Below are 13330 nucleotides of genomic sequence, written 5' to 3'. Positions count from 1 at the left end.
AAATAATCTAATTAAAAATAGGTGCAAGATTTGATGTACAGATAGCCAATAAGTACATGAACACATGTTCACATTTACCAATCATACAAACCCCAAGGAGATGCCTCCTCACACTCAAACAGATGGTTACCAGAGAAGGTACTTGGGGGAGTCTGAGGATTGAATCCAGAGCCTGTGAACCCCAGGCAAGTGCTCTATCACTTAGCTACACTCTCAACCCTTGGTTTTTTGAGTCAGAGTCTATGTAGTCCAGATAGGCAAGAACTCCTAATCCTCTTGCTTTCATCTCCCAAGAAAGAAAATAAATGTTGAAATGGGAAGGCACTGGAACCTCGTGCACTATAGGCGAGAATGTAAAATGAGGTTTCTGCTGTGGGAAAGAGACTGGCAGGAATTCAAAGCATTACAGCAGAATTCTATTATCTCTATGTGCACTTTTGAGTAGGGTAACAGATTTTCCTATACACCCATTATTACAGCAGCAACATGCACAGTAGCTAAAAGGTGGAAACCACCCTAAAGTACATTGGTCTAACATGACATAAACAAAAAGTGGCGTATATCCATAGGAAATATTACTTAGACTTAAGAAATTTAACACATGATACAACATAGTCATAAAAATAGTATGCTACGCAAAAGCAACCATTTGTAAAATTAATGAAGACAGTATATTTTTTAAAAAGCAAAGCAAAAAAGCTAGAGGGGAAAAAAGATAAATACTCTTATCACCCTACTTTTAGAGACTGAAATTAGAATGATGTGTTTTGGAGACGGGTGACCTAAGGAAGCATCTTAGGCCAAAATGAAAGCGAACTAGAGATGAATGGTGGTGATGGCTGTTGGACACTGTACTAATGTTGCTGAACTTCACCAACAATGGACTTCACTTCATCTGAAAATGGCTGGAACTGAAGAGATGACTGAGCAGTCAAGAACATTAGCTGCTCTTTCAGAGAACTGTGGTGGGCTCCACCGCTAGCACCTACATGGTGGATTACAACAATCTTCAACTCTAATCCCATGGGTATCCTATGCTCTCTTCTGGCCTCTGAGTTACCAGGCACAAATGTAGTGCAGAGACATACAGGCAAGCAAAACATAACTCATCAAATTTTTAAAATTAAAAAAAAAAAAAAAAAAAAAAGAATCATCAGAAGTGTTTGGTTTTTTTGTTTTGTTTTGTTTTAAGTATTTTACCATAATTTTAAAAAAAAATTTAAGGCAGGAAGTTAGAAGCAAATCATAGGATCAGAGACTGGCAAATAGGAGGGTGAGGAGCACAAAGCTGGGCAAAGAGTCAACCTCTCCAAGAACTCGGTGCAATAGTGCCTATGACTTTTTTCTTGGAATCAGGGGCAGTGGGAAACCAAACACAAAGGCAATTTACAAAGACCATGTACCTCCCTCAGGAGTGGCTAAATAAAAGGAATACAAAGCCACAGGCCTAAAAGAGTTTTGAGAGTGCCTGTATCAATGTACTCCTATTTTGCCCATAAAGAGTGGAGGTTTTAACACCAGATCAACAACCTTCTGTGAATAATTTAAATACAAAGGTACAGCTGCTTTTTCAGATTTTGTTTTGACTCAACCATTCAGACCATCAGTGTCTCAGGGCGATGGTTCTCAAATTTCTAAATTTTAAGAGCAGTACAGACATTCTTCAATTCCATACCTCATGAAGCAGAACCAACTTATCTATGAATGTTAGGTTTTTTTTTAATTTGAAGGGATACACATCAAGCTATTTAAAGTGAAAATGAAAGCTATACACCCAAGTAAAAAGCCTTAGTAACTATTTCATAAAACCACAAATAGCAGCTTTCATTTCTAGACCTGTCTTTAGGAATACTAAACCAAGATAGCATGCATTCTAAGATGAGTGGTATATGTAAGATACCCTTTAGAAAAATGTTAAGTAGTACAATGCTGGGATGTTTTAGTCGTTTTATACTAACTACCTCCCCCATTCTTTAATTATGGATTTTCTTCCCCCTACCTTTAGTTTTCTGTGATTTTCCCCCTACTAAAATAAAGCAATTCCTATACTAGACAATATACCTTTTTTTTTTAGGTTTTAGGTCAAGGTCTCCTAACCTACCCCAGCCTGCCAAGCAGCTGGGACTGCAGACAAGTGCCACCAACCCAGCTAAGGCACTATCTTGATCAACAGCAGACAAGCACGGAGCTCTGAGGACTTTATTAATAAAAGTGCCTACAAGTACTCTCCAAACCAAAACTAAAGCAAGAGAACGGGATTTGGGCTTTGCTCATATCCTTTTCTGAAAATGAGCCTGATCTATCCTTTCTTGAGATTGTTAGACTCCTCCCATTACTGACTGTTGTTCATTCAGTGCACTGTCATGTTGACCAAATATTCAGTTCTATTATGTATTCCTTGTTAAAAACACTTTCCCCTTGTTTTACGTGCATTAAAGTATATTTTGTTTAAAAAAAAAAGAAAGAAAGAAAAAAGAAAAGAAAAAGAAAAAAGTAGCAGGGAGGAGCATAGCAAATTACCCATGTTTCTACCGTATAAAAAATTAATTTTTACTAAAACTTGATAGTTTCTTCCTTTCAGCGTTCCTTAAATTATTAGCATTTAGGTTCTTTACATTTACACCAACTACTAGTAGTATCTTATTTCTATACCTTTTACTAAGGATTCTATATCTACAACTGATCTTTACAGTATATCTACAGAATAGACAGGCCAAGAACTATTGCCTTCCAGTCTAGAGAAGCTAGAATATTGATGACGCTGAACTGTTAGTTTGCAATACAAAAATCACTTTTGATTTTAGAAACAGGATCTCACTGACCTGGAAACTTGCCGTGTAGACCAAGCTACCCTAAATTCAGAGATCCACCTACCTCTGCTTCCTGAATGTTGGATTAAAGGAGTGTGATATTATGTCCAGTTATACTTATTTTCTTAAAAACTAATGCTCCCATATTTTCAAAGGAGAAACTAACAATGATTATTAACATGAATCTCTATAGAGGACCACTTCTATTGCATTAAACTAGTTCAGTACAACACAACAGAAACATACTTAGGGAGCAGTGAGATGGTTCAGTAAGTAAACATGCCAAGTCTGATAACCTGAGTCCCATCCCCCTTTGGGGGGGCCAATGACCCTTTCATAGGGGTCGCCTAAGACCATCAGAAAACATAGATATTTACATTATGACTCACAACAGCAGCAACATTATTTATGAAGTATCAATGAAAATAATTTAATAATTGGAGATCACTACAACATAGAACTATATTCAAGGGCTGCAGCAATTGGAAGGTTGAGAACCACTGCTGTAGAGGGAGAGAACTGACTTCCACAGGTTGTTTCCTAATCTCCATATACCCACCACTAGCCACACATACAAATTAAGTATAACTTTTTTTTTTAAAAGAAAAGAAAGAACAGATGCTTTTCCATCAGAAAATTTAATACATATCTGTGGTGGACACATTAGTAGTCAAATTTTTAATAGGATTGAAAAAGAAAATAGGCCCTAAATATGAGGTCTACCTAGACTAACTCCAACTAGTCCATATGTATGAAAAGTAGAAACACAAAGACAGGTCCAACTTGGTCCTGAGTCACTGACCTTAAAAATCAGTCAGCTAAATCTTAGTTCTTTAATATGGACAGAGTTGACCTGACCAATTCTACAGTCTTTTGCCGTGATTTGTCTTTTTCTTTCTTTCTTTTTTCTTTTTTTTTTTCCTTTGGTTTTTCAAGACAAGGTTTCTCTGTGTAGTTTTGCACCTTTCCTGGAACCCACTCTGTAGCCCAGGCTAGCCTTAAACTCAGAGATCCACCTGTCTCTGTTTCCCAAGTGCTGGGATTAAAGGCATGCACCACCACTGCCCAGCTTGCTGCTTTTAACGGTAGAAGGAAGCAGGAAAAGAGAGGAAGCAGTGACATTAGAAAGAAAAACTCATAAAACTACAAAAAAAAAAAAAAAAATGCAGAGATGCTTAAGGCAACATTCTAGAATTAACTGAAATGGACACATGGCCAGATGTAGATGAACTGAGACAGCTAAGGAATCTAACAGAAGGCCTTAACTATCAACCTAAGAAGCTTAAATTTTACTTTATTTTAGTTAAAGAGCACAGAATAAGGAAAGAAATCATCTTGTGCATTCCACCTGTACATTTTACTATCTCTAAAACTCACAAGGTAAATGAACACCAATGATAGGCAACTAAAAATAAATCCCGTGGACAAACTGAAGTTTAAAAATACGATCTAACTTGATGTTGGGGAGATGGCTCAGTAGCAAAGTGACTGTCCTTCAAGCATGACATCCTGAGTTGGGGTCACCAGCACCCACATAAAGCATGGTAACATGCCCCTTTAATCCCAGAACTGTGAAGTGAATCCCTGGAGCTCACTGGGTGTCTGGCCAGCCTAGCCTTGCTGAATGGATGAGCTAGCTACAGGTTCAGTGAAATTGCCTCTCAAAAATTAAGGTAGTGAGCAATTGAGGACACCAAAATTGACCTCTAGCCTTCACATGTACACACCCACACAAACACATACATACCTACACACTATATATAAATATTATATATATGCATATATAAATACTTTTCTACCTGTTCCATTTTCTGCAAGTCTCTTCTCACTAATCTTTAGATTCAATGTAGTTGCAAATGAACATAAAAAGAAAATTTAAGTTGCCAAAACTTCTGGACTCTTCCCTTGCCTACATGCTGAGTAGTTCTAATATATAGAAAGAAAAACACTGCCTTTTAAGATGAGATGCTATATTCTTCAAGATACTGAAAGTGTAAGTCAAGTTTAGTATACTACACTTGTTTTGAAATTTGTTTGGTTTTGAGACTGGCTCTCATGTAGCCCAGACTGGCCTTATATTCACTAGGTAGCTGAGAATGACTTTTGATCATTACCCTCCTGCCTCTACCTCTCAAGTGCTGGGATTATAAGGTATCTACCACAACAGCCACAGAACTGTACCTTAGCTAACAGATTCTGAGAAAGTTAATTTCAAGAGAATTTAATATGATCTTTAGATGACAATTAGAAATAAGACTTTCTTAATAAGCATAATAGAAAGGACATGCAGAAGAATATTCACTATCACATATTCAAAGTGCCAGTACTCCCTCTTAAGTACTAAAATTCCAAATGACAATCTTCAAAACATTTTACAAGTTTATTAAGTAGATTAACATGTCCATCTCAAGCACAAAAAAAACCTCACTTTTTCACTCAGTAGCAGGAAATTACCTAGATCAAAAAATGTGATTTAAATAAATTCCAAATACCAAAGTTTTCAAACAACTGAGGTTTCTTTTAATCAGAAAGTATCTATAAACCCAACTTACAACAGAAATGATGTAAATAAAACGTTTGACTGAAATGAACCTCATCCTAGGTTTTAGATTCTATTGCATCAATAGAAATGTTATAATCCTCAACAGAAGGTAATCCTTTTAGATTATATGAGGCAGAGGAAAGCAATTTCCTCTGAAATGAAACACTCCCTTTTGGAGAGAGGACAGGAGGCCCCTAAAACTCAGGAAGCAAAGCTAAAACTTTGAAATTTCATAGGACCTTTCCCCAAGGTTGCACAAGAAAACGATTTACTAGGATACTGCGCAGTGGAAGAGCAGTTGCCTGCTGGTCTGGTTCATAGTTCAATTCCTAGCACCACCGAGAGATCCTGAGCCCAAAGAACCAAAATCAAAATCTCAGTTACATAATTCAGTCCAGTGCCTAAAAGATAAAAATGGAATTAAGCCCATTCTTAGTAATCTCAGATGTTAAGAATGATGGAATTTAGAGACTATACAACCATTGTTTTATGATTAAACCTTCAAGAAGTTGCTCTTACACCTTGAGTGTGATCAAGAAAGATTAGGTCAGAAAGCAACATTCTGGTTTACTTTCTAACATCACAGACCTTTTTGGTCCACCCCTCCTTACATGGAAAGCCATGGGGCTAGATGCTCAGATGGTGAACTTTAGTTCAACACCAGAACCCACATTTAAAATAACAACAATAACAAAACTTGGTTTGGTGACACCCACTTGGTTGGGGAGGAAACAGAGGGCTCCATGTCCTTCCTTGCCAGCCAGCCTAGCCTATTTGTCCAATTCCAAGGTAATGAAAAACCCTGTTTTATAAAAACGGTGGGTGGATGGTACCTGAAGAACAGCACTCAAGGTTGTCCTCTGGCGTCTACATATGCACACATACAGAGTCATAGGGGGGAAACCGGCCATGAGCCAGGAAGACAGCTCAGTGGACCACGGTTCTCGCTGCCAAGCATGATGAAATGAGTTCAACACCTGGAACCTCCACAGGAAAAATCTGACCCTACCAGCTGTCCTGACCTCCACACATACAGGCCCACATATCAAGAGGGAGAGAGGGAGGGAGACAGCTCAGTGGGGTTAAGCACTTGCCATCAAGCATGAGGACCAACTCCCCACAAATTGTCCTCTGACTTCCTTATATGTACACTCACACATATAGACACTTGCACACAAAATAAATGAATGCAATTTAAAAAAATAAATAAAAGGTTTCTTAAATCAACTCTACCTGGTCAGATAAGCAAGCACAAAATTTAAGAGCACTATATGTCAAAACTTTTTACTTCCTAGTGCCAATTTTCTAACAATATAATTCTTAGAACAATGTAACGTTAAAAGCCACAAAATCATCACCCATATAACTGCTGTGACATTTAAATGCTGACACTCTCTTGAGAAGCCCAGACTCAAGTCCATCTTGGGTTTCCCAAGCTCGCTTGCATGCCCGCTCATCCTCCCTCTACCTCTCCCTCATGCCTATTATGCTTGTATTTTCCCTCCCTTCATGTCCGTATTTAAATCTGTATTAAACTCTTTATAAACTACAGTTCTGAGGGCTGGAGAGATGCCCCATGGGTAAAAACTTGCTATGCAATCATGAGGTTTGGAGTCCAAATCCTAGCATCCTGTAGACACCTGTAACTACAGCTTCAAGGGATCAGACACCCTCTTCTTAGGCAGAAATAATGAAGGAAAAAAAAAAAAAAACAACTGCCAGTAATTAGGAGGAACATAAGCTTACAAAACAGATGACAAAAAATGCAAATCTTTGTCCTTTTTAAATGTAGCTCACAAAAGAGTTAGGACCCTGAGTCATGAATCAGGTGGAAATAGGTAAATCCTGGTTCCTTTCGTACCATGTGACCCAGCCAAACAATATCATTTCTACAAATCTGTTTCTTTCTAAGTGTGCCTACTTTATATGGTACTTTTGAATATTAAATGAGAAACCACTTAGCAAAGGGCCCTGGAACATAGTCCATACTTAATAATTTACCTATGATTATTAAATTTTGGAACAAATGTTAAACAATCAGTATTTCATATTCTTTTTTAAGTTTCAGGCACAAAGCTTAGACTCCTATGACTTAAAAGTTGAGACTGAGCTGGGCGGTGGTGGCGCACGCCTTTAATCCCAGCACTCAGGAGGCAGAGGCAGGCGGATCTCTGTGAGTTCGAGGCCAGCCTGGTCTCCAAAGCGAGTTCCAGGAAAGGCATGAAGCTACACAGAAAAACCCTGTCTCGAAAGAAAGAAGAAAAAAAAGAGTTGAGACTGAGATATAAAACAAAAAGCCAGTTTGCCAAAGACAAATGCTAAGTAAAAATAACTAGTGTTATACAAGTGTAATTGTCATAGGCAGACTCTTAAGTTTATAAGAATAACTCGAGATGTATTAGCTCAAATTATCTATTCTTACAAAGTCATGGACTCATTTATTTCTCTAAACACTAAAGGAAAAAAATAACATATAAAAACAGAACTCAAAGGCAGGTATGTAGACTGTTGCTAGATTGCTTTAAGCTGCAATTTACAAGAACCAAAATACAACATGTAGGGAAAACGTGTGAAAGATGGCAGAAAACCATCATCACATGAAAGATGATAATAAAACACCTCTCCTTCTTAAACACTACAAAAACCAGACTTCCATGAGGTCTTCCAGGGTTTTCCTGTCAGAAGACAAGAAGCCTCTAACAAGTTCTTTCATCACCACAATCACAATTCCAGGAGAACCTCAAAGCAAAACCGATGAAAGCCACTCTAGTGGGTGGCTGTTGGGATAATAACTCTTAGCCATCTTCTTTAGATAAGAAAATAAAAAACCTTACATACACATTAAGACTAAATAGAGGCCAACCATTCTCAGCAGTTTATTTTTTTATCTTACTCTAGACATATAGAGAAACTCTGAAAAGTCAAATTTTGGCAGCCAACACAATTTCATTCAAAAAATATATAAACTAATTCAATTTTATCTCATGACAACAATAAAAAATATTGTCAGTATGTGAAGTAAAATTTTTAAAGGTTTTTTTTGTTCTGTTTTTTTAGAGGTTGGGGAGAAGGCTCACTGAAGTTTGCAAGCATAAGGACCCGAGTTCAGATCCTCAGCCACATAAAATCTGGTGCAGTGGTGCACATTTCTTTCCAGAGCTTTGGGATCCTAAGAGAAAGCTCCTAGGAGCCAGCTAGTCTAGTCAAAATGGCAGCAAGCAAACTCCAGGTTCAGTGAGAGATTTTGACTCAAAAGCTAAGGTAGAAAGCGACCAGAAGATATTGGACACAGAACTCTGGTCTCCACACAAAGTATAGAAAACTCGGACCTATGTACTTCACATATTACTCAACTACTCACTATAATACTATAAGGTAGGTGATATTATAGCCATCATATACAGATGAATAAAATGAGGCACCAGAAGTCATTAACCTGTTCAGGGTTATGCAATCAGTAAATGGTAGCAGGCAGGTAGGATCTTGACTGAAGTTGTCAAATGTTCAAATCAACTACAGCATTCATTTATTTAACAGCTTTTACTAAGAGCTTATTAAGTACCAAACAGTTTTAAGTACTGGGGATAAAATTATGAATAAATCTAGTAAAATCTCTAGCCTGTAGTTAGGAAGAGTGAGTCAACAAGTCTAATGGAAAAAAATTAACAAGTGAAAAAAATGCATCTGATAATAAATACAATGGAGAAAAAGAACAAAAATAAAATTTAAATTTAAAAGCAAACAAAATAGTCAAACAAAAGGAAGAGAGAGACTTGCTTCTATTTTAGGGACCAGGAGAAGGCTCTCTGAAGCAAAGACAGCAATGGAAGACACAAACAACTGGCATCACCCAGAAGTGTCCAGTGTTAACTGCCTGGGCAGCATCCTGAGACCAAGCAGTAAAGTCATGGGGTAAGGCTAAGTTGGCAGCTGCCAAATCATTCAGTGCCCTGATGGAGGGGATAAAAGGTTTAGAGTCAATTCTGTATGTAACCCAGAGCTTTTGGAGGATTGTAAGCAAGAAAGATCAATTCAAGTTCTTTTTCAAAAGATCACTCTGATCGTTATGTGAGAAACAGCAAGTGAAGGAGACCAGTGAAGGCACCAATCCCAAAATCCAAAGGTAACACTAAAACTTAAGGTTTGAATTTGTGTGTTGTTTACAAGTAGATGAGACACTAAAAGAACATGCAACTTGTCTCTAAAGACTTGAATTATCATATTCACATTGTGTTAAAAAAAATTAAATTTGTAAAATAGCCATTAATACACACAGTAATGTTTCAGTTGGTGCCATTACTACAAGCAAGAAAAGAAGCACACAGTAGGTATTTTTTTCATTTTTCAATATTCTGTTTAACCTGCCCTGTGATTTGTTTTAGTTTTTGTTTGAGACCAGGCTCTCACTATGAGGCCCTAACTTGTCTGGATCTCACTCTGTAGACCAGGCTGGCCTCAAACTCTCAGAGATCCATCTGCCTCTGCCTCCCTAGTGCTGGGATTAAAGGTGTGTGTACCACCAAGCCCAGCTTATGCTATGATTTACAATCCCTTACATTCTAACAAAGCAAAACGAACCTGTTCACTGTAGACAACAGGTACCTAAGGTCTCCTGTGGTTAGTTTCCTTCTCGTGCTCTATCTTTAGCACACCAGGCCCTAGTTAGTACCCTGCTACAAGAGTACACCACCAAAAACCCCGAGTACACACAGACTCATAGTCTCATTAATTCATTAGTCGGCTACCCCACCTAAAAAATGATGTCTTCAAACTAAGAATGAGAAGCTTGTCCAAAGTCATACAACTGGCAGAGACAAAAATTCAAACCCCTATCTAAATGCTTTGTTCTCTCCACTTCAGAAGCCATTCAAGACTGTATGTATGGCTTAAGTATAGGTAATACACAGTCATTGGAACTTATTAACAGTGACTGGTTGTGGATATTTTTTTTTAATTTTCTTATTTATTATCTTAGTTTTCAATTGGAATTAAGGAAGTGGAGGTATACACTTAAGGATATTAACTTTGAAAATTTTTATTTTTCTACCTGATGACATAGAAATTAATCCTAAAAGTGATTGCCTTATTTTAAAAAGTGGACAAATAATCTTAAAAGTGATCCCCACATTTTAAAAAGTAAACACATAAGCATTATTTACCATAAAAAGGAGTGAAGTTTCATGACAAGATACAGGAATTGGTACAGACTGACCTCAAAGGACCTAAAAGACACAAACAAGAAATCACAGTAATTCAAGAAAAATGGCAAATAAGTAGCCTACGCAGTCAACGAAGTGCATTTTTGTAGACTGTCGTGCTAGACAGAGAGCTTAAGTAAGCTTCCAAGTCTCCAGCCCAGGTAATACTGGAAGGGAGGAAGGGTATTCTAGCAGCATTTGCCTGGGCAAAGCCCTGCCAATGTAGGAAAGCAGAGACTCCTACGTTTGAAAGCCCATCGAAGGTAACATTTGGCCGAGCTAATGTGCATTCCACAGGAACAAGGTTACAGTATGTCTTAGTCTACCTAAAGGAGGAACGGACATGCTCGGAGGACTAGAGAAGCCAGAGAGACCCGACAGATCATTTAAGAGTTGTTAAATAGCCCTTAATAGTCCAAATCCATCTTATGGTGTGTTCCTTTCTATCTATACACCACTTCCACTTCATACGTGGCCCGAGAAGAACTGGGAGTAAAATTCTAATTAGCCGTGTATCACCTGTAAACAATTAAGGACCGCTACAGGAAGGTCGGAGCTCTCCAAACGTAGGACAGGAAAGGAAGAGCCTCCGATCGCAGACAAGTGGCCCTCTCCACCTGCACCTCGACTGTTATTTTAACAGCACAAACAAGTGTGAAGGGGGCACCTGCAAAGACACTTGGGGACAGGTGTCCTGAATATGATGGGGACAGACTAAGTAACAAGGGGGAAAAAGGGAGTGGGGAAACCACTGCCTCCGGATGCTGACTCCGGGATGCCTGAGAGCGAGGGAGAAGCCGGTGCACCCGGGCCGAGCGGGGAGCCGAGGCCGGAGGACCGCGGCGCCGGCCCCGGGCGCTCGCCCGCTCGCCCGCCCGCGCCCGGGTTCTGCAGACGCTGCCGGAGCGAACCCTCGAACGCGCGAGTGAATGAATGGCCGGCCGGCGAGGCGCCGGCGCAGCAGCCGAGAGTGAGTTGCGGCGGCGGTGGGACTCCGAAGCAGGGCCGTGGCGGGCGCCCGGGGTCGGCGGGGCGACGGAGCGCGCGGGGAAGGCAGCGCCGGGGTGGCCGCGCCATGGCGGCGAGGGAACGGGAGGTCACGCGTTACATAACCCGGCGGCCTGAGACGCGAGGGCGGCGCGGCGGGCAGCAGGCGAGCAGCAGGCAGGCCTCGGAGCGGCGCCGCGGGCTCCCCGGCCTCAGCCCCGGCGCCTCAGGCCGCGCAGGCGGCAGCGGCGGCTCGGCGCCCCTCCCCCCACCCGCCGGCCCGGGGAAGGGAGAGGACCGCGGGGCGGGGAGGGGGGGGGTCGCTCACCTTCCGCGCCGCCCCAGGCCACCATGCCCGGGCCCAGCCGCTTCCTCGGGCCTCCGCGGGCTCCGCCGATCCACGCTGCCCTCGCCGCGGCCGGGAGGGAACGCCGGGGCAGGCAGCCGGTCAGCCGCCGAGCCGAGCCGCACCGCACCGCGCCGCGGCCCACGCTCCCTCCGTCACGGCACCGGCCTCGCGCCTTGGCCTCCGCGGCGGCGGCGGCGGCGGCAGCGGCTCGCGCCCCTCCTCCTCTCCCCCCCCCGCCCCGCTAGCGCGCGCCCGGCTCTGCGTCCCCCGCCCGCCCACCCGGCCCTCCCACCTCCCGTCCCTGCGGCGGCTCGCTGGCCCGCCCGGGATCCGCTCGCTCGCTCGCTCGCTCGCACTCACCCGGCGCGGGCGCACGCGCGCTGCTCGCGCCCGGCCCGAGGCGACCCCGGCCCCGCCCCTCCTCGCGCGCCGGCGCCCGCAGGGGGCAGCGCCTCGGCGGCACGTGACTGTGTCGCTGGCCGGGCGGGGGTGGCGGGGGAGGAGGGAGAAGGACGCGCGCGGCCCGGGACCACGGGACCGGCCGCATCACCACGCCGCCTCCGCGTCTCCCGCCGGGGTCGCGGCGCGGGGGCCGGCCTGGCTAATCCTGCTGCATGAAGCGACGCGCAGCCCCGCCCGGGCTCATCCCCCTCCCCTACCCTCCCCAGCCGCGGAGGGGCGCGGGGGTCGGGACTAACCCGGTGGACGGCCGCTCAGGCTCGGTGGAGGCGCCAAACACGCCGCGGCCCCGCACTGGCAATTGATGGGCAGCGCCACCTAGCGGCGGCAAGGACGCACGCCAGACCTGCACAGGTTCCGTCCCGGAGCGGAGACTCCGGGGCCCACACGGATGAACCGGAATGCGCACCGCGCCTTGGGGTCGCCGGCTAGCAGCCAGCTCTGGCCAGAGCCCAGAGACGACCGACCCCGTCTCATCTGTCCACGGCCCGTCCCGCATTCCCCCTGCGGCCAGTAGCCCTCCCCACGTGCAGCACAGACCAGAAGAAAATTGCTTTTCCGTGTAATGTTAAACACACCCACGCACACACACACACATTTAACAATTCCATTTTCTAGCCAAAAAAAAAATCATAAGGATCATTCCCCCCCCCGCGCCTCTGTGGTGGCTGTTCAATGGGAGACTGCATGGTTATTCTGAAAGTCTTTATTGTTGCATTGCTCAAACATGAAGCCAGCCAACCTTGCCGAGGTTCCACACCTTCGCTCCTCCACCTTAGACAGGTGAAAAGAGTTTGCAAGCACTCAGCAAACGATCAGTACTCTTGAAACTTGACTTTGCAAGCCTGAGGTTCGTTTCCCAGAAAGACAGGAGATAACTCAAATAAAATCAGTATATATATATATATATATATATATATATATATATATATATATTTCTCAATATCTCTGTCTCAATTTCAAATCTCTCTCCCTCCCTCTGCTC

The 13330-nt window shown here is 43.0% G+C and overlaps 1 protein-coding gene across 7 annotated transcripts in view; it reads right to left on the bottom strand.

Annotated features, from left to right (window-relative positions):
- The window catches only part of Rev1 (REV1 DNA directed polymerase), a 76792-nt gene extending 64483 nt beyond the window's left edge, over window positions 1-12309 (bottom strand). For 2 of the 7 annotated variants that reach the window (XM_076557434.1, XM_076557436.1), the window contains exons 1-2: window positions 11866-12037; window positions 10512-10574 (exon numbers count right to left, since the gene is read on the bottom strand). Coding sequence is in view for 1 of the 7 variants with exons in the window: in XM_076557436.1 (XP_076413551.1) it covers window positions 10512-10514 (3 nt within the window). In the remaining 6 variants the exon portion in view is untranslated. Of the gene's footprint in view, window positions 1-10511; window positions 10575-11069; window positions 11424-11865; window positions 12046-12246 lie in introns of those variants that run through there. The other 5 variants (XM_076557433.1, XM_076557435.1, XM_076557432.1 and 2 more) reach the window with 5 other exon arrangements.
- Window positions 12310-13330: the final 1021 nt, after the last annotated feature.

The sequence above is a fragment of the Peromyscus maniculatus genome, chromosome 21, assembly GCF_049852395.1.
Source record: "Peromyscus maniculatus bairdii isolate BWxNUB_F1_BW_parent chromosome 21, HU_Pman_BW_mat_3.1, whole genome shotgun sequence".
In the NCBI taxonomy this organism is placed as follows: Eukaryota; Metazoa; Chordata; class Mammalia; order Rodentia; family Cricetidae; genus Peromyscus; species Peromyscus maniculatus.
This window is presented reverse-complemented; position numbering and strand designations above follow the sequence as displayed.